Source organism: Myxine glutinosa, chromosome 1 (genome assembly GCF_964187855.1).
Source record: "Myxine glutinosa chromosome 1, kmMyxGlut1.1, whole genome shotgun sequence".
In the NCBI taxonomy this organism is placed as follows: domain Eukaryota; kingdom Metazoa; phylum Chordata; class Myxini; order Myxiniformes; family Myxinidae; genus Myxine; species Myxine glutinosa.
This window is the reverse complement of record NC_136261.1, coordinates 79,265,044-79,292,704: the sequence shown is the minus strand read 5'-3', so window position 1 is coordinate 79,292,704 and position 27,661 is coordinate 79,265,044. Positions and strand designations below refer to the sequence as shown.

The following is a 27,661-nucleotide window of genomic DNA, read 5'->3' as shown; positions in this document are numbered from 1 at the left end:
GTTCCACAAAGGTGACATTGACAGTAATGCATTCACACGGTTCACCTTTGGCACCCGTGGAGTCTGCCCTGTGCCGGGTGCTCTTTGGATCTCCACCAGAATCGAGCTGCCATGATGAACATAAGGCAGGTCACGGCTCTGGAGCACGGGCACCTGAGCCAGGGAAGCAAACGCGCGACGACAACGAAGCATCTCTTCGGAAGCGGAAAACAAAGAAGGCCGAGTGAAGTGGCCAGGCAGCGCTAAAAGCATTTAAAAATAGTATCCTCAGGTTTGTGCCATTTTATACCAAAGGATTTAAACTGGATATTTTGGGGACGGGATAGGGTGTGCGGCGTGGAGTCGAGGTATTTTACACGTCTCGTTGCATCATAATTTTAAACTGTTACAGCTTCAATAATGTGCCAAGTTTGCAGATGTCATGCACCCAATGTTTTTCTTCTTCTTCTTCTTCTTCTTCCTCTTTGCCGTGCGCTGCACCCTCTAGTGGGTGTACATCGCATCACTCGTTAAGTGGCGATTACATAACGCAGACTCGTTTCGCTTTGGACTTGTGGTGGGCATGTTGGTTTTAACTTTTGTGGCTTAATGAATGGTCGCTTTGAGGAACACCTTTTGGTTACAAGCTTTTTAAAATGTGAGGTTCGAAATATCATGCATGCCTGACACTTAAATGTAAATCCCTTTGGTTGGATATGCGAAATGAGATGTGTGCTTTGCTTGTTATCATAAGAACCTGAAAGCCTTTTAAAGTTTAACAAAGGAATCACCGGTTTGTGGTTTCATTTTACGTTTGATCTTTTTATGCCTCCGCCGACGAAGTCACCGGAGGCATTATATATATTTTAAAACAAATTCGAAATATTTGCCTTCGGCTCGATTTGCAGTGACGAGGGTGAAATGCACTTTAAAGCAATTCTTCCTCTTTAGCTCCCCTATGAGCCTAGATTTATGTGTACCCCTCCCTCCTGGGCCACCCCCACAAAATAAGCACTTCTGCCAGAAATTATTTTGACAAACGTGGTTATTTATACTGGCCTTTTTATTGCACGTTGGTTGTGGCATGAGTCCAAATTGCATTGGAACAAACACTGCGTTCTGCACACCTGGCAGTGAAAACCTGTCACCAATGATCACCAACAAATGTTGGGTAGTATTGAAATATTTAGGCCTGAAGGTCATTCATGGCAAAAAAGGAATTTTGTTGAATGTCTGAGCGATGCAAGTTTTCTTGATGGAAAAAAATATATATATATATATATATATTTTAAAGGTTTGTGGGAGTGGTTGAAACAACACCTTGGAATTATATTGACTTGTCTGTTTAAAAATGCAATTTCGATCACTAAAAAAAAGAAAAAAAGAAGAAGTCATTGGTTCGTAAAAAGTATATAATTTGTCCCAATAGCACAGTTTCTCTTTCAATAATTTTTTTTTGTAAACATTATCTTCGATAATTGAAGTCTTCAACACCATCTGCAGCGAACAAAACACGAGTTATTGGCACAGCCTATCCCGGCCTAGGTTTTCAATAAAATTGTGTTCAGGATAAATAAAATCAGACCTGCGGGAGTTAGGATGTTCAAGAAAGGATGACCAAAGTAACCGGTCCTTGGGATTTTAAGACGGCAACCGCCTCTTCATGCGTCATGCCCTCGAGGTTTTGCCCGTTCACCGAGATAATTTGGTCCCCACGTTGCAGTTGACCATCTTGTCCGGCTGCTCCCTATTCCAAAAAAAGAAAAATAGGGAACGAATAATATCAGAAATGTTGATAGTAACCACCACTGTCATGTATTTATGTAGGAAACTTGAATATCAACACTAAACATTTTAAGCTTCACTCAAAACCTTAATACAAAACTGGGTAGACAAAAAAAAAAAATTCCCTCAAAATAAGGTTGGAAAGCAATAATCGCACATTTTCCGCTTCGATGCACTTGCTGAAAACCAAGATGGCGGTTGGGCAATGAGTCAACATAGGATGGAAGAGCGTATAATCGTGAAGAGTAAAATTAATGATGGCCTTTTGAAATTTAGATGATCGACTGTACCATATGGTGGTGGTCGTTGCCCGTCAGGGTGAACATCAACTCGATTATAAACACCAACGTGGGTCAAATTTAAGCCACCCAGGTTTCAATGATAGCACAGATAAAGGATGCATTTTTGAGGCCAAGTAAAAATGTAATTGATATTGGAGTGGAGCAACTTCCTGTTTCTTTCCATTGTGTGGAAAGATTTTAAAAATTGTCTTGACCATTCTCTGTATTGAATGCAATTGAAAGTACCAGTTACACAAATGATGGGCTATTTAGAGTGGAAAATAAACCCACTTCTGCCATTATATTGCTTCCTCTCTGGTCTTGCTGCACCCTCTTCCCCTTTCCATGCTCTGCTTTCCCCAGTAGGCCAGCAGTCTACAGTGTCTACCAGTAACTTACTTCTGCTTTGTCAGTTTGTTCAATCTAAACATTTATGGCTGTTAACCTCCTCCTTAGGTCCCCCCCACCCCCCACCCCCCTATAGACAAGACTCGGTGGTGTAATAGTTTGAGCATCCACTTTGCGTATGGGAGGTCGGCAGTTCGAACCCCGGCCGAGTCATAGGAAAGACCAGAAATGGTATGTGCTGCTTTCTTACGTGACACTCAGGGTTCAAAAAATTATAGAGCATGGACAAACAACTATGGGTCGGCAACCTTCACATCGGCTTGATGGGACCAATGGTCTCCTGCATTGAAGTTTCTTGTTAGAGAACTCGCTTCTCCTTACTTATGATCTTTCTGACCGAAACCACCCTTCCCTTCTCTCCTCTATCCCTCTACTTTTGGAGTAAGATAACATGTTTGCGTCTCTGTGTCTGTCTCTCTCCTTTTTGTGTTTCATTCGCATTTCATTTGCTTCTTCTTTCAGGTCCTTGCTGTGTTTGAGCTTGTATAAAGCTTTTTCACCCCACGTCTTCCCACTCTCCTTGTCCTCATTCCTCCCCTCGCCCATTCTTCCTCCAACAGCTCCTCTACCCTGCTGTTAGTGTGTTTCTCCCCTTTTCGCTGTGTTCTAATTCTGTTTGAACTCTTCCATCAGCCTCAAATCCCCATTACTACAAGCTGATACTCTTGGTCCCCAACCTTTTGGGTGATATGAGTAGATGATCTGCTTAATCTGAAAGCTAAATCTTGAACGTTTTTTCAAATATAACGTACACAAGCGAAGTTACCAAGATGGTTGCCATGGCAACATAATTCAGCCAATCGCAGCCGTGATCTAATCAGGTTGCGATAACGTCATGAGGAATATATCTCTGCAATATGAAAACTCAATGTTCAAGGTTTTCGAAATACGTATTGCATACACAAAAGTACATGGACGGATGATCGGTCAGATGGAGCTCATTTCAATGTCCCCATCTCCGACCTTGTTGGAAGGGCGTTGGACAAAAAAAAAAAAAAAAAACCTGAAATGGATAGATATGGAAATCATCATTTAAATTTTTTTGCATTTCTGATAAATTAATAGATTCCCTAACACTCCAAAGTAGTGATAAGTTTATTTTGAATTTGAAGGGTTGGGGTTGTTATACCATGATGTCTCCCTGACTATTTTCTCTGCTTTGACAAGTATCACCCACTTCCTTGTGGTAGTGCGGCAGTTTGTGTCAGGAACTCCACCCTCCCACACCTAATGTTCTGCAGTAACCCCTGACCCCTTCAGATACGTCCAGCTGCTCAATCCTCTGAGTATCAACCATTTGTCAGTGTGTTCTACGACCCACTCAATAATGGCGACTACATACTACTGTGTTCAAAAAGTATCCGACCTTTATTTTTCGTGCGTAAAAAAAAAGAAGCTAGGGAGGCGTTGATTGGTGCATGTATGTAGGCGATCCTAATGCACACGCGTGAATTTTTTCACACCTGCAGAAGCTGTCATTCGATGGCAGACCGCCGATGAGTGAGGACATGTAAGTGAGCGCCGTCGGATTTTCGTTTTTGACAAAATGATGGAAAAACTTGAACGACGCCACTGCATCAAATTTTGTGTAAAGCTTGGCGATTCCCAAGTGGAAACGATCCGCAAGATTCAACACCGTTCATTCCATTATGAAGGAGGATTTGGGCTTCAGGAGAATCTCAGCGAAGTTCGTACCAAAGCTGCTAACGATTGAGCTGAAGCAACTCCGTTTGGAGATCGCACAGGACATGCTGGAGACTGTGAACAGCGATCCCAGCTTCCTCAACACAGTGATCACTGGCGATGAGTCCTGGGTTTATGGGTACGACCCAGAAACCAAGTTGCAGTTTTGATGTAAGTTTGATGAAACACAAAATTTGATGCAGTAGCGTTGTTCATGTTTTTCCGTCATTTTGTCAAAAACGAAAATCCGACGGCGCTCACTGACATGTCCTCACTCATCGGCGGTCTGCCGTCGAATGACAGCTTCTGCAGGTGTGAAAAAATTCACGCGTGTGCATTAGGATCGCCTACATACGTGCACCAATCAACGCCTCCCTAGCTTCTTCTTTTTTTTTACGCACGAAAAATAAAGGTCGGATACTTTTTGAACACACTACGTATTTACCTTTATTTCCGCTAACACGGATCGACTCGTAACCATCCATCCAAACTCTCTTCCTCATCTGCAGCGATTATAACTGCCACCATCCATGCCCGTTGACTCGGGGTTCATTCAGCTGCAATGCGGTTTGTGGTTGTTGTAAAGGGCATCTGTGACTCTGACCCGATTTGTAAACCTTCCACCCGAGATGTCTGCAAATGTTCCGTCCTCCTTTTTATCCAACTTATTCTGTTCCTTCTCTGCCCATTTCGACTCATCCCACCCTGTTCTTACCAAATCCCAGATCTCTCTGGCTATTGTGATCATGACTTCAATGCTGTTGTCGTTCGCACAGGCCCACCTGGCAAGAACTACAATCTGCCCCCTAACAAAAGTATTGGGCTACTATCTCCACAGCATCTGATATCAATTCCATCTAGGAACTTTCACAAAAGATTACTCTTTAATACTCATTACTTCATAGGGAATCTACCTTTATTCATTACTACAATCATTGTCTTTCCTCTTTTCATACAGCCTCATCTCTGACCACAATAGTGAGCAAGTGCTTTGGCAAAAACAGTATCTTTTGTTTTTTGATTAATCAATTAATTGATTCGTTAATTTATTATTATCGATTAATTGAGTACTTATTTATTTCCTTTCTCTTCTGGACATAGGTTGCATTCTCTTGCAGTCACTAAACCCATGGATGTGTTTCCGCTTCTCTCAGCAATGTAAGGAACCACTCACTACATCCGAAACAAGCGATTGGGACCACCTCCCTCGACATATTTTGGGCATTCGGAAATCTGGAAACTTGCTCTGCTTGCCAACTTTGCTGCCCGTGGGATACAAGGCTACCTTCGTATCTTTCTGACTTCCTCCGCTCATGAGGTTGCTCACAATGGAATACTCTCCTCTCCCAGTGGAGGCGCGAGTACCCAAAGGCAACATATTGGGTCCAGTCTTGTTTCTCAGGTGCATAACAACCTCTCCAATGTTCTGGAAACCCTCTTACTGTTGGCAGATTATTCGACAGCGCCATACGCATTCCATGCCACCAACAAACAGACCAAAGCTGCATTACCTGCGGATGTTGAATCGATTAGATGCTGGTCTGATGAATGCACCAATGGTCTTTCAATCCTGGCAAATCTCAAGTTCACACTGTCGCTCTGTGAGGATCGTCAAACAAATCCACTTAATATAATTTAATCGGTCAGCAAATAAGATGATCAGTCTTTTGAACATCAGCAATGACCTCTCCTGCACTGATCATATTGCAAAGTTAGTTTCCAAAGCCAGTTACAGACTGGGCATCTTCTGTTTTTGCAATTCATTATTTGAAAAATCAGAACTACTCACACCATAAAGCTTTGCATGTCAATTTGCATGGTTTTTATTTTTTTACCAATTCTCCTCCGGTCTTGTTCCTGTTGTCTCAACCCGCCCGAGCTCCTCCAGGATGCATGCATTCTTCCAGTCAACCCTGTCTTGTTGAACCTCCAGCTCTCCTTTTGTTCCTCTCGACTTATTGCTAGCATCTGTTTTCTCCTGCTTGTGAAACCGCATTCCTGAGACGGTGCAATGCCACTCTTTCCTCCAGGCTTCATGGTGGCATTGCATCTCCATATCATGACATCCTCAATCTCTACCCATATCCAAGCTCTCTTCCGCACAAGTTCCTATGTTCTAATCCTCTCCTTTATCCTTCTTTTCCATTTCATTTCCTTGTTTGTCATGTTCACCTGTTGTCTCTGTCTGTACATCTCCTTCTTTATCTGAGTCGTATTACTTTTCTGCTCCTCCATGAGCCTAGATCTTGTATACAAAAACGTTGTGCCGAATGATTCCACCCAATAAATTGTAAACCGCTCCTTTCCTACTCCATCTGCAGGCACTGCATGACGTCATCGCCAGTCACCGAAGGGGGCCCGGCAATGACGCACACTGAAAGGGGGTACTCAGTTTTCACTCCGGTTTCTTGTTTGTTTTATTGTTTGTTTGTCTGGGTGATATCTCAGCCATCCTTTGAGCTAATAAGAAGAATATATATTTATATCCTTTGAGCTAGGAAGCTGAAATTTCAGCACAATCGTGAGCAAGTGCTTTGGCAAAAAACAGTGTCTTTTTTTTTTTGATTAAGCAATTAATTGATGAGTTACTTTATTATTATCGATTAATTGAGTACTTATTTATTTCCTTTCTCTTCTGGGCAATATCTCGGGCACCTTTTGAGCAAGGAAGCTGATATTTGGACATGACAATGACCAAGTGATTTGGCTGTAAAGACTATTTTTGATTTATTCATCAATCAATTAATCGATTAATCATTTGATGAATGACAATTGTTTTGTAAAGTTCGATTCAGATGAAACAGAGATGGTTTAAGTATTCTATTAGCCAAATGATTCATTATTTAATGAATATTATTTATTTATTTTCATTATTAATCATTTATTTATTTTCTTTCTCACCTGGGCAATATCTCGGGCAACCTTTGAGCTAGGAAGCTGATATCTGGACACGACAGTGACCAAGTGATGTGGCTATAAAGGATATTTTTGATTGATTAATCAATTAATTATTTTATTTTTTCGATTAATGACAATTAATTTTCAAAAAGTTAGCTTCGGATGAAGCACTGGTGGTTTAGTTATGCTATTAAGCCAATTGATTAAGAAAATATTTTATGATCATGATTTATTGATTTTAATTATGCAATTAATCAATCAATTATTGTAAACCTCTCCCTCCCAATACAGTCTATGTGCTGCACGGCGGTGTTGCCGGGTGCCGAAGTCGCCCCGGCAACGCTGTGCTGGAGGATGCTATTTATTTATTTGGCATGGGGGCGGTGGACTTTGAATGTATCTGTACTTGTCTTGTTTATTCTTATTTCTGAGTTTCCTGTTAATTCATTGCCAAACTGTTGCCACAAGCAAATTAAGCTAAGCATTCAAGTTCCTCGAACATAAACACCTGAAAATACTTGTCAAATTAGAGCTATCCACCTGTATTGCTTAGCTTTGTGTTCTCAAGTTCAAATGTCTTTAAAACAAACTTCCCGTGCTTTAAGGGCTTTATTTGCCAGCAGGTATAATGGATAATGTTCCAAATAAATCTGAGGATCACCAGACACATTTCAAGCAGTTATTTATATCCGGTGGTATATTTTAGTTATGCTGCTTGAGGTACTTTGGAGTTGGGAACTAACTTAGTTGACTTCAAAAAGGGGACACACATGCACAGCTTTCTGTAGTCCGTCAACCGCTCGTTTCGGAGTAAAATAGCCATGAAGTATCCCTTTTAAGTAATCCGTGCAAATGGTTGCTGTGAGCCTCCAGTCTCACCTCTAAGACGTCGTGACTATAGCCGAGCTCCACCACGAGATATGGCCGAGCTCGACCACGAGGTATGGCCGAGCTCCGCCACGAGGTATGGCCGAGCTCCGCCACGAGGTATGGCCGAGCTCCGCCACGAGGTATGGCCGAGCTCCACCACGAGGTATGGCCGAGCTCCGCCACGAGGTATGGCCGAGCTCCGCCACGAGGTATGGCCGAGCTCCGCCACGAGCTATGGCCGAGCTCCGCCACGAGCTATGGCCGAGCTCCGCCACTAGCTATGGCCGAGCTCCGCCACGAACTATGGCCGAGCTCCGCCACGAGCTATGGCCGAGCTCCGCCACGAGCTATGGCCGAGCTCCGCCACGAGCTATGGCCGAGCTCCGCCACGAGCTATGGCCGAGCTCCGCCACGAGCTATGGCCGAGCTCCGCCACGAGCTATGGCCGAGCTCCGCCACGAGCTATGGCCGAGCTCCGCCACGAGCTACGGCCGAGCTCCGCCACGAGCTACGGCCGAGCTCCGCCACGAGCTACGGCCGAGCTGCACCACGAGCTACGGCCGAGCTCCACCACGAGCTATGGCCGAGCTCCACCACGAGATGGCACGGTAAGTGAGCTTGAGCCTTCTCATGGAGATATTCTTCATGCGTCTGATCCATCGTGTCAAGTGAATTATCTGCACAGATTCTCTTTCAACAATTTGTTAGCCAATTCAATGAACATGTACAACTCGGCGTTTTAATTTTTTTTTTGGAATTACTTTTCTCCAAAGGAAAATTTATTTTCATTCTGGTTTTCTTTTTTCTCCACTCGGGTACATTTTCACCGACAGTATATTGAAACAGGTGATCGAAGACCAAAGCAGGCTTTTGTTTTGGCAGAGTTTATCCTTTTACGGTGGCGAGGAACATGTGCATTATACCAGCCTTGTGAGAAGACAAGGGAGCCTCAAGTTTACCGAGATAGAATTTGCCTCTCGCTTACAACTTGAAGATGTCACTAATTTTACAAATGTCACCAATCACAAATTGTAGCTGTTACACGAGCCTCGATCTTATATACCAAAAAAAAAAAAAAATTGCTTCAATTATCTCTGAAAACAAAATGGTCTTTGGTCACGCACAATGTCATGGAAGACAATTTGGAATTACTTGGCAATTTTGTCTTCTCACTTTTGACAATATAAATTAATTGGCAAGTCATTTCTGAGAGCATTTAAATAGCTAGGCACATAGGCCTGCACTTCAGCCCATACCCCTGCCAATTCTGAGGGGTTATGCCTCAATATTACTCTCACGAACGCAAGCTTTTGATTTTAATTTACTCACCACAATGTTTACAATCGACTACCAGCAAACTTTACCCATCCCGTCAAATGATTGGATAACCATAAAACCCCCTCCATCCATCCCCCACCCCCCAAACAAAGATGGAAAGAGTGTTTACAAAGTCCTGTTACCCCCAATCATCTACCCTGGTACGTTTTGAATATAGGCTAGATAATGGTAATTTTTCATCAATTGATTAATGTAAGCCTTTTTTCTTATAGTTATGAGACTGTGATCCCTGTGAGAATATAATGGCAGACCAAAGTAACTATTCCCTTGAAGAATGTGCATTAATGAGCATTTGGATTCACGGACCAGAGCTGTAGATAGAGGGTTTGGCCAACTAAACAAGAGGCGCCATGTTGTTACCCAAGGTCAAGTGCACGCGTGCGTGCGTTCAAGCGTGCATGCAACTTACTGCTATTAGGGACGGGTTTGTTTTTATGTTCCTGAGTTTCATACATTGTTTAGTCAGTTGCGAATGAGTGGAAGTTGGGATGGATGAGTGGAAGGAGGGATGAGTTGAAGGAAGGATGGATGAGTGGAAGGAGGGATGGATGAGTGGAAGGAGGGATGGATGAGTGGAAGGGGGGATGGATGAGTGGAAGGAGGAATGGATGAGTGGAAGGAGGGATGGATGAGTGGAAGGAGGGATGGATGAGTGGAAGGAGGGATGGATGAGTGGAAGGAGGAATGGATGAGTGGAAGGATGGATGAGTGGAAGGATGGATGGATGAGTGGAAGGAAGGAGGGATGGATGATGAGTGGAAGGAAGGAGGGATGGATGATGAGTGGAAGGAAGGATGGATGAATGGAAGGAAGGATGGATGAGTGGAAGTTGGGATGGATGAGTGGAACTTTGGATGTATGAGTGAAAGTAAGGATGGATGAGTGGAAGATCCATCACTCATCCATCCTTCCTTCCACTCATACATCCTTCCTTCCACTCATCATCCACCCCTCCTTCCTTCCACTCATCCATCCTTCCTTCCACTCATCCATCCTTCCTTCCACTCATCCATCCCTCTTTCCACTCATCCATCCCTCTTTCCACTCATCCATCCCTCTTTCCACTCATCCATCCCTCCTTCCACTCCTCCATCCCTCCTTCCAGTCATCCATCCTTCCTTCCTTCCACTCAACCATCCCAACTTCCACTCATCCATCCTTACTTCCACTCATCCATCCTTACTTCCACTCATCCATCCTTACTTCCACTCATCCATCCAAAGTTCCACTCAACCATGCCAACTTCCACTCATCATCCATCCTTCCTTCCACTCATCCATCCCAACTTCCACTCATGATCCATCCTTCCACTCATCCATCCCTCCTTCCACTCATCCATCCTTCCTTCCACTCAACCATCCCCACTTCCACTCCTCCATCCCTCCTTCCCCTCATCCATCCCAACTTCCACTAAGCGAATGCATGCAATGCGATGCGCGTTCTGCTAGTTACGGAGGTTGGGTAACAACATGGCGCCTGTGAATCACATGACAGCGCTTAACCAATCATAGGGCAGACCAGTTGAAACCGGGTTGACCGAACTCTTTCTATCTACGGCTCTGTCACGGACAACCTCACACAGGAAATATATGTATGGCTGATATTCGCAACGACTTTGATTCGTAATTTACATTTTGTGTGTGTTCATTAAATTCATTTATCAAGTTCTGCGGAGAGGGTAACGGAATGTTTGTAAACACCCTGCACATTCAGGTAAATCTTGTCCATGACTGGCTCTGAAATTCGTGACTGTGCATTTAGACCATTCCAAATACGCCACCTAGTGGCACTGCTGTTAATATCGACAGCAGAGAAAGGACTACTGGTGATGCTTGGGTGGAACCAAAAGGGTTCAAGCTAGTTTGAAGATAACTTATGAACAATACTGGTTTATGATTATGGTGCAAGGGGTTTCCGAGTAACCAGAAAATCAATGCAAAACGAATCTTTAAAGGTCACCTCGAGAGGTCACAACTACTAAGCAGAGACGATGAGATCTCGTACAACAAGTACAGAGAATCAGCCAATGAGTAAGCAGGCATACCTGGATGCCAATGATGGCATATACAAGGTAGAGTCCGAATCAAGACCATATGTAATGCACACCACTTTCCAGAGAGATTGTCTCAACCTCTTATTTCAAGGTTCAGGATATCTATGCATTGTGTAAGAGAGCATTAAAGGTTTACATTAAAGTATAATTTTACATGTAAATGAATACAAATTATGGGTGCATCAACTTGGAAGTCGTTTAAAGCCTCTGCAACACACTTAATGTTACCTTATTGTTTTTTGTAGGAGACACCATCTTCTTATTGGATGGTCGTTGGCTCACTAAAGGAGCTCATCCACCCTTTAACAGTTTTTAGTCCTGCAAGGTGTCACAGTCACCCTCCCCACTGGCAAGCCAGGAGGGTAGTCGGTTCAGTCGCCGACTACCAGACCATGCGGCAGGTAGCACTGGGTTACATGGTTACAGGGCACCTGGTAAGCAAAGTTTTTACCCACCTTGTTAAAAACAGTCTTTATGTAAATGGGAAGATCACCATGGGGGCTTCCATATCCACCCACAATGCTGAAGCCAAGACCTTCTGGTCCTCTCTCCAACGTTATTGTCTTGTAGTGCAGAGCTCTGTCATCAGAAAATAGTGGAAATCATACAAAATCATGCGTGATGGATTATGCAAGGATAAGACTTATTTCAACATAAGAATACATTGTTTTCGGTTTCGTCAGTTTTATTAGTCCCCTACTGGTGTACACTGGAGGGGACTATAGGTTTGCACGCCGTCCGTCAGTCAGTCAGTCAGTCCGTCAGTCCGTCAGTCCGTCACGCCAAGAACAGCTTTCCGGACTTTTTTTCTAAACTCTTAAAGCTAATGATTTCACACTTGGTACATGGTTTCCTCATGATAAGTTACAGATCAAGTTCGAACTTCACGACGTTTCGATCATTTTTGACAAATTTATGGCACTTTGAACTTTGGTAATTTCCCCAACAGTTTTCTGGACTATAATTTGGAGTGCGGTAAGTCAAAGCTGTTAATATTCCTTGTTTTAACTCCAATTTACATTCTGTTTCCACTTTTAGTGAGAAGTAGGGGTCTGTGCAACCATTCGTAAACTTTATTTGGTGCAAATCGGATATTTTTTCGCCGAGTTACCTCGGACAGTGAGTTGGTAATTATATAATTCACACATAGTGCAATACGTGCAGGCTGCTCCATGGAGCGACCTTGCGGGCTTATTTTAACTCCAATTTATATTCTGTTTCCACTTTTAGTGAGAAGTAGGGGTCTGTGCAACCACTCGTAAACTTTATTTGGTGCAAATCGGATATTTTTTTAGCCGAGTTACCTCAGACCATGAGTTGGTAATTATATAATCCACACAGTGCAATACGTGCAGGCTGCTCCACGGAGCGACCTTGCGGGCTTATTTAACTCCAATTTACATTCTGTTTTCACTTTTAGTGAGAAGTAGGGGTCTGTGCAACCATTCATGAACTTTATTTGGTGCAAATCGGAGAATTTTTAGCCGAGTTACCTCAGACCGTGAGTTGGTAATTCCCATATAATTCACACAGTTTTCCGGACGACAGACTGCCGGTAGGGGACATGTATTGCAGCGCAATACTCAGAATGCTTGTTTCATTTTGCTTATGACCCCTCTCACCTGTCCTTTGAGGTGGTTGGGGTATTACACAGATTCAAACATCACACTGCCCTGTTCATATTCATATATAGTTATTACCATATCCAATGTGGGCCTTAAATACATCATGGTAAATGTTAAATTGAACTAAAGGATATTTTTGTGCTGGCATAATAATCATATAATTATCATACATTGAATCTTGTGGTGAGGCAGTTGCCCTGAAACAATTTCCCTTTGCCTCCTGGAAGGCAAATCCAACTGACGGTAATCTCAGTTCCTTCCACAAAGTTAGGAACAAGTGTGTGTCTACCCTCAGGAGAGCCAGGAAATAATATCGCTCTAATCTCAAGACTGAACTCTCAAACCCGTCTCACTCCTCCAAATCCTGGTGGCGTCTGGTCAAATCTGTTTCTGGTGTTTGTTCCCCCTCCATTCCCTCCCTTACCTCAAATGGCTACACAGTAGACATCGCATGTGAAAAAGCTGAATGCCTCTCCAGAAGTTTCTGTCAAACCTCGACTCTGATTCTGCAACTGGACCACACGGCATCAGCCCACGGGTCCTAAAATCATGCTCTGCCGCTCTATCTCATCCTCTCTTTGTTCTCTTCACCCTCTCTTTTGCTCAAGGTCATCTGCCAGCATCTTGGAAATCAGCAAACATTACCGCTTTACACAAAAAGGTGCAAAAACAGATCCTTGCAACTACAGACCAATCAGCCTGCTCCAAATAATCAGCAAGGTCATGGAATCCATCATTGCTTCGGATATCAAATCTTTCCTCTTCTCCAATAGCTTGATCTCTGATCATCAATTTAGTTTCAGACCAGGTCACTCTACTCTGGACATGCTGCTTCTGCTGTCTCAACAATGGATGGAGGTCCTCAATGCCAAACAGGAAATTAGAGCTGTCTCCCTCAACGTATCTCGTGCCTTCGATACGGTCTGGCACCCCGCTCTGCTCACCAAACTCTCCTCCTATGGTATCCATGGAAATCTCCACGCTTGGCTTGCGGACTTCCTCTCCAGTCGCAGTCAACGTGTGGCGCTGAATGGATTTCTCTCATCTGCTCTTCATGTCCCGGCTGGCATTCCTCAAGGCAGTGTTCTGGGCCTTGCACTTTTTCTAATCTTCATCAATGATCTCTCCGACTCTACAAAATCCTCTCTATCTCTTTGCTGATGACTCCACTCTCTGCCGCTCCATTCCTCATCCCTCAGATCGGCAGTCTGCAGCCTCCTCGCTCTCTGCAGACCTGGACAAAATCACAAACTGGTCAAACAAGTGGAACATGTCTTTCAATCCTGACCAATCTCACACTCTCACTTTGTATCGCCGAAAAGACCATCTGGAAAACCCTCCCATCTACTTTCTCAACAATCCTCTCGAAGAAGTTCTTTCACTCAAGCTTTTGGGTCTCACTATCTGCCATGATCTTTCCTGGGAAAACCACATTTCCAAGCTGACCTCCAAAGCCAGTCGCCGACTGGGCATCCTCCGTCGTGCGAAGTCCTTCCTTGGCACTACTGAGCTCCTCACCACATACAAGGCTTTCATCCGCAGCTTGATGGAATCCTGTTCTCCCCTCTGGGCTGGTGCCCCTGCCTCACACCTAGCTCGGCTTCACGCTGTAGAAACCATTCCTCCCTACCTTGTTGGGCTGTTTTGGGGGATTCCAAAAAAAATTGCATTTTTTTTCTGTCTTGTTCAAATATTTTTTCCCTGATCTGGATGCAAATTACATCAGTAAATTATTTTGAGGGGCATTTACATGGGGAACCCTCGACCCAACCCCCTGCATTATGTCTCATGCAAGTCCCTTCTGTAGTTCACTTCATATCCTGTCCAATATTCCTGTCCCTTGCTTTGGAATAACCCATTTATTTTGTATGCAGAATTTTTCCCCCCTCTCTCCTTTCTCTACTTTTTCCCTTCTATTCTATCCCCATATTCCTAAATCCTCCCAGTTTTCAACCTAATCCAACCAGGATATTCTAGTTTTGTGTTTTTAATTAATTTTATGAGATATGTAGAATTTGTTTTTTACTTGGAAGTTGTGGGTTACGATGTGTAAATAAAGGTGGAAAAATTCTGACTTAATACAATTGAATTCCAGTCCATAAGGCAACAAAAGGTGAAAATTTTGAAAGGGGGTGTGGACTCTCTGTCGGCACTATCTGGGAATACCAACTGTCACTCTAGATTTGTAACCAACTCCCAATCTCCAGCTGTCACCAAATCACCTCCTCCCTCCTACCACCTCACCCAGCCGAGCCATCCCACACAAACATTACCAGAACATTGTGCTCTCCTTTCTTCATCACCTTATTCCACATAATCACCTGACTATGGCACAACCTAATTACCTCCTTACTGCCAATGTTATTGCGTATGTGCTCAATGGAGGTTGAAGCATTCCTTGACTTCTGCAAAAATCACACACCATTTTGCAACAAACCCCTGCCAATTCTGAGGGGTTAGGCCAATTCCTGCCAATTCTCATTTCAAATTTAATCGGTGAGAGATAATCATAAGTGGCTTACAAAAGCTACCTCAGCATAATAATTTCCATCTCACAGATCTCCCACTACAGTGTTTGCCAGCATGACCTCCCACGTTTTCCAGTCCCCCCCCCCCACCCCCCCCCCCTGCTGCAGCTGTCCCACTGCCTTCACAAAACCACTATCCTTTTTTCTCTCTACTCCCTCACCACCATTCTCCTCTCCTCTGTACCTGTCTCTATCCAAAGCATATTCTTTGTTCACCTAATGCCTTCCCTCCCACATTGCACCATTCCTATTACTTCCTGCTGCTGTAGGATCTCATCCACCTCTGCTCTCACCTTCCACTTCCAACTACAATTCTGCCCCAGGAAAGCATTCCTCACCACTTACTTACATGAATCGCTGAATATCAGGTACCATGCCTGCCTGAAGCCCTGGAGGGAGAAGTAGGATGGAACAGCCGAAAGAGAGTTGTTTCACAAATGGAAGAAAAGAGGAACAAATGAGTTGAGGTGAGCAGTAGTGTTGGAATTTGGAAGTTTAACCAGAAGGGGTTACTGGAAGAACGGGTGATCTTGGAGTAGCTGGAGAGAGTTGCAGGACAGAGCACGGGCAGAGCAGTACTCCACTGAGCTACGGACAAAGTAAAGACTTGGACCATCAGAGGCTGCCCAGTCTACAGCTGGCTTTGGTGCCCAGATTTGTTATGTGGTTGGCACAGGAGAGATTATGGCTAATGGCAAGGCCGAGATGCTCAATATTATGGCTAATGGCAAGGCCTAGATGCTCAATATTGTTATGAATTTTGGGGTAGGGGCATATATAGATTTAGGTAGATCTGCATAGGTGGGTGTCCGGCTGTCGTGATAGGGAACCTCACCTGTAATTTCTGTCTAGCCCGAATGTCGGAGTAAGCTGCGTATCTGTGTCCCCGCCACAAGGGGGCGGGGCTTGGTAACTACAATTGGGGAATAAGGATAAGATTCCATTGTGTGTCGTTCCCTCTGTGAACATCCCGGTGTCCCTTATGGCAATACATCCCATAGACATTAGCTAGGCCCATTAGCACAACACTAATTAAATCCCCCTCCGCCACAAGATGATAAAACTGACCAGAAGAGCAGACAGCAAGCTACGGCGCCATGGCAGGCAGACATCGCACAGGCGGGCCAAGAGCCACACCCAGGGAACTCCTGATTGACAAGAGGGGGAGGGGCGAGCAACACCAAGAGCACCGATTGGAGAGTAAAGAAGGACTTGTGATTGGCCACCGACCAATGGCATGGGAGAAGGGCGCCAAGCGCTTGGCCAATGGGAGGGGACGGATGAGATCAGAAGATTCGGGAAGGCTAGAAGCGACACGTTGGTTGGAGGAGGAAGCGCCAGTGACGTCAGAGGAGATCTGATAAAAGTAAGGGGAGACGGACATTTTCGCTCTCTTCTCTCTTCCCTTGGCCCTCTTTCTCTGGACTGTCCGATTGAGTTGGCCCTTCTCGCTTTGGTTTCTTCCTTTCCCGCACCTCCCTTCTGCCTTTGCCTTTCGTTCCCGGTTGGACCTTTCCTTTGCGAACTGCGAATTGCCTGCGTTATGACCGACGTTGGGGAAACGTTGGAGCGCCGTCGATTCTCCTCCCTGGCGTTCACGTGCGAGCGAGGCTTGCCGCTGAGCGGGTGAGGCCGGCACGAGCAAGGTGCTCGGTGAGGCCTAAAGGAGCATGCGCACCGGAGCCTGGACGATTCCTGACGGACGCTACATCCAGACACAGATAAGACGCACCACACCCGAACCACAACGTTTTCTTTGTTTCATTCCTTCTGTGTTGTGTTGGTGTTGGGCTAGCGGCTAGGGTGCCGGCTTAGGATCCTAGGATCCTGGGTTCGAATCCCGGTCGATCGCTGAATTAACGCCAGGGGGGTTGACTCAGCCTGTCATCCTTCCGAGGTCGGCTAATTGAGTACCAGCTCACTGGTAATTCCCTGTTTGTCGTTAAAGGCGGCAAAAAGGGTTGGCGTCAGGAAGGGCATCCGGCCGTAAAACATTGCTTCAAAAAGGGGACGGAAAAACAACAACAACCACGGTTCCCGAAAAAGGCCAACCCCCGCTTTGCGGGGAAAAATGGCCTCTAAAGGTGGTTATTTATATTTTTATGTGTTGTGTATTTGAAGTGAAGTGTGGGAGTGCTCCATTAGAATTAGAAGGGTTTAGGTTTTATTGTCGCGTTTCATTGTTCTCGGGTTCCGTAATAAATATTTCTTTTTTGTACATTTTACCTCCGTCTCGGGTTGAGTTAATTTCCACCAGGGTGAAGACATCGTCGGACCCTCAGGTAAGCCGCGGCATTCTCCCCCACCCCCACTGCTCGTGTATGATCCGCCATTGAATTGGAAACGCCTCGTTAAGCTCGATTCCATCCGTGGACACTCTCTTAATAGTCGTCCACAGGTCAATATTATGGCTAATGGCAAGGCCGAGATGCTCAATATTAAGGCTAATGGTTAGGCCTAGATGATCAATATTATGGCTAATGGTAAGGCCTAGATGATCAATATTATGGCTAATGGTAAGGCCTAGATGATCAATATTATGGCTAATGGCAAGGCCTAGGTGGTCAATATTATGGCTTATGGCAAGGCCTAGATGATCAATATTACGGCTAATGGCAAGGCCTAGATGCTCAATATTATGGATAATGGAAAGGCCTCGATGCTCAATATTATGGCTAATGGCAAGGCCTCGATGCTCAAGAGGCTGAACCTTTTCCAATGGGTGACCATTGGAACAGGTGTGTTATTTTGACGATCCTTCAAACAGGGTGAGACAGTAAGATTTCCCAGGATTGAAGGACATGTTCTGTTTATCAGACTAGCGTCAAATCAATTCCAGATCAGCACAGTGATGCAGCTGCAGTCTACCTCACAGTTGGATGGCGGTACTGTATGACACGGTGTGGAGTGACATGCAAAAAGAAAGACGGTTTTCCAGAGCACCTTTGCCACCTGGAACTCTGTCAAAGCCTGACAATTGATACCAAGGTTTATTGTCCTATTCATAAAACAAGCAGTATTTGTCATACATTGTGGCACTCCCAAACCATCTCCTCACAAACTTCTCACCAGAACTTCCTACCCCTCCATATATCCTATTACAAGATCAGTGGCCGTAGTACGGTGCTCATCAGGTCAAACCTCAGATACCAGATCATCAACGTCTCTGACAAGCCGCATGCATTAATCCCCATCAATCAATCCTTGCAGATTAAGCCTCGTATTAAGAGGGGACCGAAAAACAACAACAACCACGGTCCCCGAAAAAGGCCAACCCCCGCTTGCGGGGAAAAATGGCCTCTAAAGGTGTTTTTTTTTTTTTAATCAATCCTTGCAGAAGCCTCCCATCTTCACTTCGACGATTCCCAAGAGTCTTCCCAAGATTTTCTCTGGAGAATCATTTCTCCTTAAAGCTCAAACTGCTGTTTCTGGGTCAACCACCCCCTCATTTCACCACCACACTTCAAGACTTCACCTTAAAATACACCCTTGCCCATCAGATTAACCTCTCCATCTGTTGCAAAACCTTCTCTGCTGCACTCACTGAAGACCATGAGCATCAGGACATCCATGAAACACAAAAATGGAAAGGGCAAGCCATGTCGGAGAGATATCTTCACTTCCTTCCCATGTCTTTTTGTTGAATGTAATATTACGTCTATAACCAGCACAGGCAGGATAAGGAGATGGCACATCCCATCGGGAATGCCAATAGCCAACCTTTGTCAATTATTTGTACAGCAAAACGTGCTGGAGTAATGGATAGAGTGTCTGCTCCGCGTATGGGATGCCGGCCGGGTCATACCAAAGACTTAAAAAATGGTACGTGCTGCTTCCTTGCTGGACGTCAAGCATTTAGAAGGTGAAGAGCACGGCCAATTAGGGATCATCCATGGGGAGAAGAAAATTCCTGCTTAGGGAATGCCTCACTGAGTGCAGTGAGAAAAATGGCGCCATTGGTGTGGAATATTGCTGGTGCCCAGAGTACCCCAATTAATGACGGCACCTTCCCAAGCTCATGGACCGTTTGTCTCGTCTAACAGTCTTGTGTCGTGTATTGTTGGCAGCTCCACTATGAGCGTTACATCATGTGTGTGTGTATGTATATGTATGTATATATATATATATATATATATATATATATATATATATATATATATATATATATATATATATATATATATATATATATATATAATGGATATATATATATATATATATATATATATATATATATATATATTATATATATATATATATATATATATATATATATATATATATATATATATATATACACAAAGAATTAAGTTAAGCACCCCCCCCCGTTTTTTTACAACCTCGCACATTACAAGTTTGTTGTCGTCAAAACAGTGTAATATACCCATGATATTGCTATATTTTCTGGAGAAGTGATATTATGGTCACATAAAAACATAACAATCATGCCGTTTTCAATATTTTATTCTGAATAATTTAAGGTGAAATTTATTGGGAATTTTAGGCATATTTTCACCTCAATTTAAGTATGGAGCTATAGGTCCATCACGGACAGTGTGGATGACGTTTGTTTTTCTAACGTACAGTCATTGTTCTGAGAAGACCTCTAGCGATCTTTGCGTCAATCCCATCTTCATGGATGACAACGCCAGGCCTCACCGTGCGAGACGCGTCCGAGCCTTGCTGGAGCAAGGTGCTGTGACAACCATCCCCTGGCCTGCGTACAGTCCTGACCTGAACCCCCTCGAGCACGTTTGGGACATGTTGGGACGACAAATTGCGAAGATGGTCCCTCCAATAGCCAATCTGGATGAATTGGAACGTGCATTACATCGGGAATGGAACAACCTGCCACAGCAACGCATACGACGGCTTACAGGGTCTATGAGACGTAGGGTTGAGTCAGTGATCCGATCACGTGGGTCCTACACACGTTATTGACGCAAAGATCGCTAGAGGTCTTCTCAGAACAATGACTGTACGTTAGAAAACATAAACGTCATCCACACTGTCCGTGATGGACCTATAGCTCCATACTTAAATTGAGGTGAAAATATGCCTAAAATTCCCAAAAAATTTCACCTTAAATTATTCAGAATAAAATATTGAAAACGGCATGATTGTTATGTTTTTATGTGACCATAATATCACTTCTCCAGAAAATATAGCAATATCATGGGTATATTACACTGTTTTGACGACAACAAACTTGTAATGTGCGAGGTTGTAAAAAAACGGGGGGGGTGCTTAACTTAATTCTTTGTGTATATATATATATATATCTATATATATATATATATATATATATATATATATATATATATATAACACACACACACACACACACACACACACACACACACACACACACACACACACACACACACACACACACACACACACACACACACACACACACACACACACACACACACACACACACACTTGGCATTTAATATGGAATATTTTTTTTCTGGGGGTGAACTTACTTTTCAAGATGTCTTAGAACCAAAAGTTCATTGGAATTATGTTGAAATTATTCTAGATTTTGTTAATGTGACCTTTAAAAGAAACAAAAACCACATTTGACATTTCAAAACAAATAAATTGAGCCTTGAAAGTGATGTAAACTGATATCGAACTCAATTCACGGACAGTACTGTGTTAAACTTCTGTACGTTTTCCAGAAGTATCTCTTTATTTTGCACATTAGCCAACAAATTTTTTTACAAAAACAAAAGTTAAATTACGACTGGGATTACGGACATTAAATTACAGTTCAGTACTTCGTGTAACCCCCAATGAGCATTCAGGAGAGCACGTACACGTTGAGGCATGCTGTTCATGAGATTTGCCAAGGTTTGGAAAGGAATCGCTTGCCATGCAGTGACAATAGCCTGCTGCAATTCACGCACAGAGGTCGGCTGCTGGTCCAAGTGGTCGATTTGACGCGTTAATTCTGCCCACAAGTTCTCTATCAGATTCATATCCGGGGACATGGCAGGCCACTCCATATGCTCTACACCACGGTCAGCAAGAAAGTGCTGGATCATGCGAGCACGATGAGGCCGTGCATTGTCATCTTGGAAGACAAAGTTTCCTCGAAAGGTTGCACGAGCAAATGGAAGCAATGTTTCTTCCAGAATGGCCCTGTACTTGAACTGGTTCAGGTTTCCATTCAGAACAACCAGATCAGTTTTGCCCCCTGCATGAAAAGCACCCCAAACGGTCACCCCACCACCTCCAGCTTGGACTCTTGGCACTATACAATCTTTGTTGTCGGCTTCATGCACTTGTCTGCACACTCGGACGCGGCCATCTTGATGATAGACCAGAAATCTAGACTCGTCACTGAAGATCACATGATTCCAGTGTCCTGGCTGCCATTGACGGTGCTCTCTGGCCCACTGCAATCGGCACTGGTGGTGTTATCTGGTCAGGCGTGGCTTTCTCAGGGACGCCTGGCACGATAGCCTGCTTGAACCAGTCGTTGGTTGAATAGCCTTCTGGATACAGGCACATTGTCAGTTCCTGCCACTCAGCCCCAAGCCGATTAGCTGACTTGGTACGGCCATTGCGGACTAACCGGTGCAGCTGGCGATCATCCCTCCTTGTGGTTCTGCGGGGACGTCCTGGCCTCGGTATTGGAGTAGGGACACCCCTCTGAGCATTTCGTTTCTTTATCTTTGACACCTGACCTTGACTGATGCCATACTGCCGAGCAATAGCACGCTGTTTCATGCCGAATGTAATGTCGTAAAGCCACCACTCCATGACAAACAGCATTGTCGAGTTGACGGACCATCTCCAGAGGAAGCGGCAATAACTTTTGGAGATGTGCAGCAGTTGTTTTCCACTAATACAGAACGCAACAACCCTTGTATACCCGACTGTGAAGCCAATCATCAAATGCACCTGTCCGTACATTTTGCCACGCCACCTGTGATATAATCCTGTTGTTGACTTCTTGCTGCGACAGACAATCAGTGACATGGTTCTTTTAACAAATAAATCACCAAAGTGTAAAAGAAACTCACCAGATTGATATACTGAGTTAAGAAAGTAAACCCAAGTCAAGAAAAAAAAAATATTCCATATTAAATGCCAAGTCTGTGTATATTATATATCTATATATCTATATATATATATATATATATATATATATATATATATATATATATATATATATATATATATATATATATGTATGTATGTATTTATACATATATAAAAGACTTTGCCATAAACACCATCCAAAGCTAACAAGAAAGAGCAATCAGAGATTGCAGACCCTCGCCAGCACGTGTTTTCAGTGGTTTTTAAGGCTTTTGTGTTAAAACAAATATGGTCGCCGAACCACGTGACCGATGACGTTTTTTCTCCACCAATTTTTCCCTAGATGATGCTCAAGAAATTTCATCTTGATCGGATGAAGTTTTGTACTTGTCGAATTATGACGTCATAATGGAGGCACCTATAACATCATCATCAACATGTGTTATTCCCCATGGAGATTTCTTTACAATGAGCCATGTCTCATTTTCTTCTATGCAGCACTTTCGGAGATATAGAGGTGCAAAGTTTTTCGTTTTTTCCAAGATGGCGCCCATACCACCTGACCTATGACGACATAATTATCATTAAAAAATTATACAGGTGGAGTTGCACCTATGGTGAAAATTTCCTGTCAATCGGACCAACGGTTGCAGAGAAAATCATATTTATTCTGTGCGGACAAACAGACAGACAAACGGACTCAAATGTAACACCCTCTTCTTTGGCGAGGGTAATAATATGACATGAAAGTCCCAAAATCAGTGCATAGTATATCAGACGAGGTCAGGCGACACTGACTTTTATGCATTCACCAAGACCACCCACACCACCACAAAGTCATATCTATGTTTTCCACCACTGCTGAGTACTGTATTTCAGACTTCCAGGTGATCCCGATATCCCTACCCCCGATAAAGAGGTGCAACGGTTTTTGGGTGCCCCCTCCCAAAGGTTTTTTCCAGACACATCTAACCATACTATTGGTCCAAATTGACCCACGTCCCTTGCTTCTGCCTCATTAGGGATATTATTTATATATATATATATATATATATATATATATATATATATATATATATATATATATATATATTATATATATATATATATATATATATATATATATTATATATATATATATATATATGACCTCAACCCTACTCCATTGACGAGGCACTCGACCCTGACTCCACATCACCTCCGAAGGTCCTCCATAAATATCATCTCATCCAACCACATCTCTTAAACACTTTGGTGGGAAACCACTTGGTTCTTGGGCCGATCAACCCCACGCCTTCATCAAGAATACAGCCTTCTTCAGAAAATCCTTTCCAACAAATAGCTCCAACAAATAGCTCCAAGGTTTAACACTTCACTTTTCAAAAGGCAACATAATAATTAGGAAGAACAAAAAAGATTTACTTTGCATCATCCTGTATGGACTCAGCCGATGCATTTTTGTAGGAAACGGATTTCGTGTTGCAGAAGAACCGCTTGCATTCCTCCCCTCCGGAAACCTGAAATGAACGACAGTTTCAGCGGGTTCTTTCCTCGGAAAGGGGACAAACAACGAGGCCTGCAGGATTGACGTTAAACGGGCGGGAAGTTGTGGAATATCTGCTGACATTAGTTGGGCAAATGAAAGATCCCACGGTGTCCTTCGCAAAGAGTAGGCGAGTGTTCGCCGGCACCCTGAACAAATTATTGCTCTAACCAGCAGGGGGCACTGCATCAGAGGTACAGGCGCAATCCCAGCAATTATGCAAACCCGGAAGCCACAGGCTGTACACAAAGTGAAGGAGTCATGGTATAAACAGTTCCAGTGATCATTTCGATTTCAAGGAAAGGTAAATGAAGCAAAAGGTAAATCAATATCCATTATCTCCCATACATCTGCGCCAATGCCACATTTGGAAGAGGATGCTTCAGAAAAGCACATTTCGAATTACTAGTACACCCGCTCACTATGGGGGGGGGGGGGGGGAAGGGGAGGGGAAAGGGGTCATTCATCTTTGGGGTATATAGATTACAGTCGATCTATGGTTGGGTCTCAAGAACATTGGGTGTGTGTTCATTCACCAAGTCTCCCCCCAAGCCCTCTCCCTGCCACACTTCTCCCTGCTCTCAAATGTTGTGGTTGTGTGCTTCCCCTTCTCTCCCCATCTTGTCTTCCGCTCCCTCTTTTTGTATATTTTGTTTGTCTGGTTGTTTTGTTCGTGAAATAAATGTTAGCTCTTTCACGAGCCTCGATTCAGTATACAAAAAAAACAAAAAGAGATCGCCAAGTGGTTTAAGCATTCGAGCAAGCACTCCATTCAAAACTGTTAAGGAATGGCTGGCTTGGCAAGCGCTAGCTAGCTGCTTGGTAAATGAGCACAACCCGAGCTTCTCCCTTTCAGTTTCGTATGAAACAGCAGGAGCGAGTTCCAAAAGTTCGCTACGAAAAATGCCACGGCAGCGGCAGAAAGGGCCATGTTAGTAACCCAACATTTGTGGTTATATAGAGTACAGTAGATCTTTGCTCAGTTCTGTACGTAAACCTCACTTCACAGATGTCGGGATTCCTCCAAATTCCTTCATTTAGTGTTATGAAGAGCATTAGCGACTGTTTAAAAAGCTAATCATACATGTTTGTGGTTTATAATATTTTTACTTCCTGTAGAAGCCGTTGCTCCCACAGAAACGCCATTATAACTAAAAGCTATTTATATACGTTGTCACTGCAGGAAAAGCGCTCTGGGGAAGTGGGACATTATTAGTATTAATATTGTTTTGTAATAACATGAACAATATGCGATTATCATTAATTTTTTTTATTAAAAGCGTCTTTGGAAAAACGCCACGATAAATCTTCTTCTTTGGGAAAACGCCATGACAAATCATCTTTGGACAAACGCCACGGTAAAGCTAATTTAACATCAATATACACCTCAACACGCAACGCCATTGACGGCAATGGTTACAATGATGGGGAAAACCCGCTCGGGGGAGAAAACCCCCTTGAGGAGGGGGGCAAATGAATGCGCTACAACCTTCATTATGTAACCCTTCGACATCCTGTCAAGTTTGGTCGAGATTGGTCAAGTAACGACGGAATGTATTGGCGTTAAACATTCATCAGACAGACAGACACGAAATGGCATATTTTAGTATGCTGATAATTAATCATTTTCTTTGGATGGTTTATTTCCCTCCCCCCTCCTCCCCCCCCCCCCCCCCTCCACACCCCCTTCCCCGTAAATTGTTATAATTAGCCGACTGAATGTCAGATGACGTGATTTTATTGACAATGCGCAACATATTTTTGAGCCTGCCTGCCGAAACCACAGCCTTACCTGGACTGCAGCCTCCCACCCCCACCTTACTCTAACATCTGGAAACAATTTGATAAGTTGGAGGCAGGATCCTCTCCACCATCCCTTGCAATGTGTATCTCCCGATAATTACTTCGGATTTTGTGGTCATTATAATATTTTGTGGCCACCAGACTGGCAATAGTCAGACCATCAATAGTCTGGCAGCTGCTCGGCTCAACCTCGTCTTGGCATCGTAAGTTTTTGTTTTTGGTGGATTTTGCTTCCCAAGACCACCAATTAGAAAAAATAATTTTACTGGACTTGTGTCAACAATGGACAATTTGAAATCATCAGCATGAAAAATGGCCACCAAAAATACGAAATGTCTTCCCAAACAAATATCCAAATAGTCTAAGTATTGTCAGGCTGCTAAATATTGTATATTTCACTCAGGTCTTCACGATGGACAAGTTTGAGGTCGCATAATCGAGGTACCGTTTGTATCACGTGGCTGATTTGCATAAATTCAAAGGCTGAAGATGGTCTTGTGTGGCTTCGTGGTGGAGAATGTTGATGCAGATATCGCATTTCAGAATGGTAAATTGTCAACCCATTCCTCAGCAGGTCTCATGACTCAACCAGATGTGACAACACACCAAGAACAGGACATACCATATGAGATTGATAGTCAGATACAATGGCTCCAAGAAGCCAGATATTCCACCTCAGTTTCTGAATAAGCATGCTCCTCCACTGAGCCTCCTTATCCATATGGTTGTGTCACAGCAGACAGCTAGTGAGAGTAACCTTACTTTCCTGACAGATGTAGAGAGCGACGACTGTCCTGAGTTCAATGGGTAGAATACACGTCTGTCGTGAACAAGATAAATCTTCTTTAAGCCAAAAACTAAAGCAGTCTTTCTACCACTTTTTTATATGCCACCAGCACATCCTGACACTATCATGACTGCCACCAGCACATCCTGACACTATCATGACTGCCACCAGCACATCCTGACACTATCATGACTGCCACCAGCACATCCTGACACTATCATGACTGCCACCAGCACATCCTGACACTATCATGACTGCCACCAGCACATCCTGACACTATCATGACTGCCACCAGCACATCCTGACACTATCATGGCTGCCACCAGCACATCCTGACACTATCATGACTGCCATGACCAAAGCACAGAAAACAACTCAAGAAACTGGACAAGAGATCACACTGCATGTTCACAGTTGATCAGCCACTGCAGGGTTTCAGCACAGAGGTCCAGTGGGCACATCTAGATCGATTTCCACATCTGATTCCCCGATTAGGTTATGTGTGTATGTGTGTATGTGTGTGTGTGTGTGTGTGTGTGTGTGTGTGTGTGTGTGTGTGTGTGTGTGTGTGTGTATGTGTGTATGTATGTATGTATGTATGTATGTATATATATATATATAGTTGCGGTTTTGAGTTTGTACAGTCAGTATAATAAAGGTTAAAATTTCCCCCTCATAGTTAGTCACACGAGCAACATGTAGCCTCGCGATAGTGTAGTTATTTCTTAGTATTTGTGAAGTTAGTCCTTTTCCTATGTTAGTTCTGCGTTGAGTAGAGTAAGGAGAATAGGTCCTACTTCTAACGACTATCCAGCCTCCCTAGCCTCATGCCCCTTTGCGCTGACTTTGGTTCATTTTGGGTGAATTAACACGAGGCAGGCCTAGGAGGGTTGGGGCAGAGCCGAATGAGGGTGGCAGAGGAGCTGACGGTAAGCATGAGCCGCCAATCAGGGCTCAGAGGTTGTGGTGGCAGCACTGCGTCACAGGGCGTGGTAAGAAGGTTCAAGAAGGTTTGGGGGCGTAT

General features: G+C 43.8%; 2 protein-coding genes across 2 annotated transcripts in view; one reads left to right on the top strand and one right to left on the bottom strand.

Annotated features, from left to right (window-relative positions):
* Positions 1 to 766, top strand: part of TMEM38A (transmembrane protein 38A) — a 43,416-nt gene extending 42,650 nt beyond the window's left edge. Inside the window, exon 6 of the mRNA XM_068114036.2 lies at positions 12 to 766. Coding sequence (XP_067970137.2) covers positions 12 to 227 — 216 coding nt within the window. The 3' untranslated portion in view covers positions 228 to 766. The remainder of the gene's footprint in view (positions 1 to 11) is intronic.
* Positions 767 to 1,465: 699 nt separating this feature from the next.
* Positions 1,466 to 27,661, bottom strand: part of PATJ (PATJ crumbs cell polarity complex component) — a 327,659-nt gene continuing 301,463 nt past the window's right edge. Inside the window, 3 exon segments of the mRNA XM_078771907.1 lie at positions 1,466 to 1,726; positions 11,751 to 11,874; positions 23,927 to 24,021. Coding sequence (XP_078628033.1) covers positions 1,583 to 1,726; positions 11,751 to 11,874; positions 23,927 to 24,021 — 363 coding nt within the window. The 3' untranslated portion in view covers positions 1,466 to 1,582.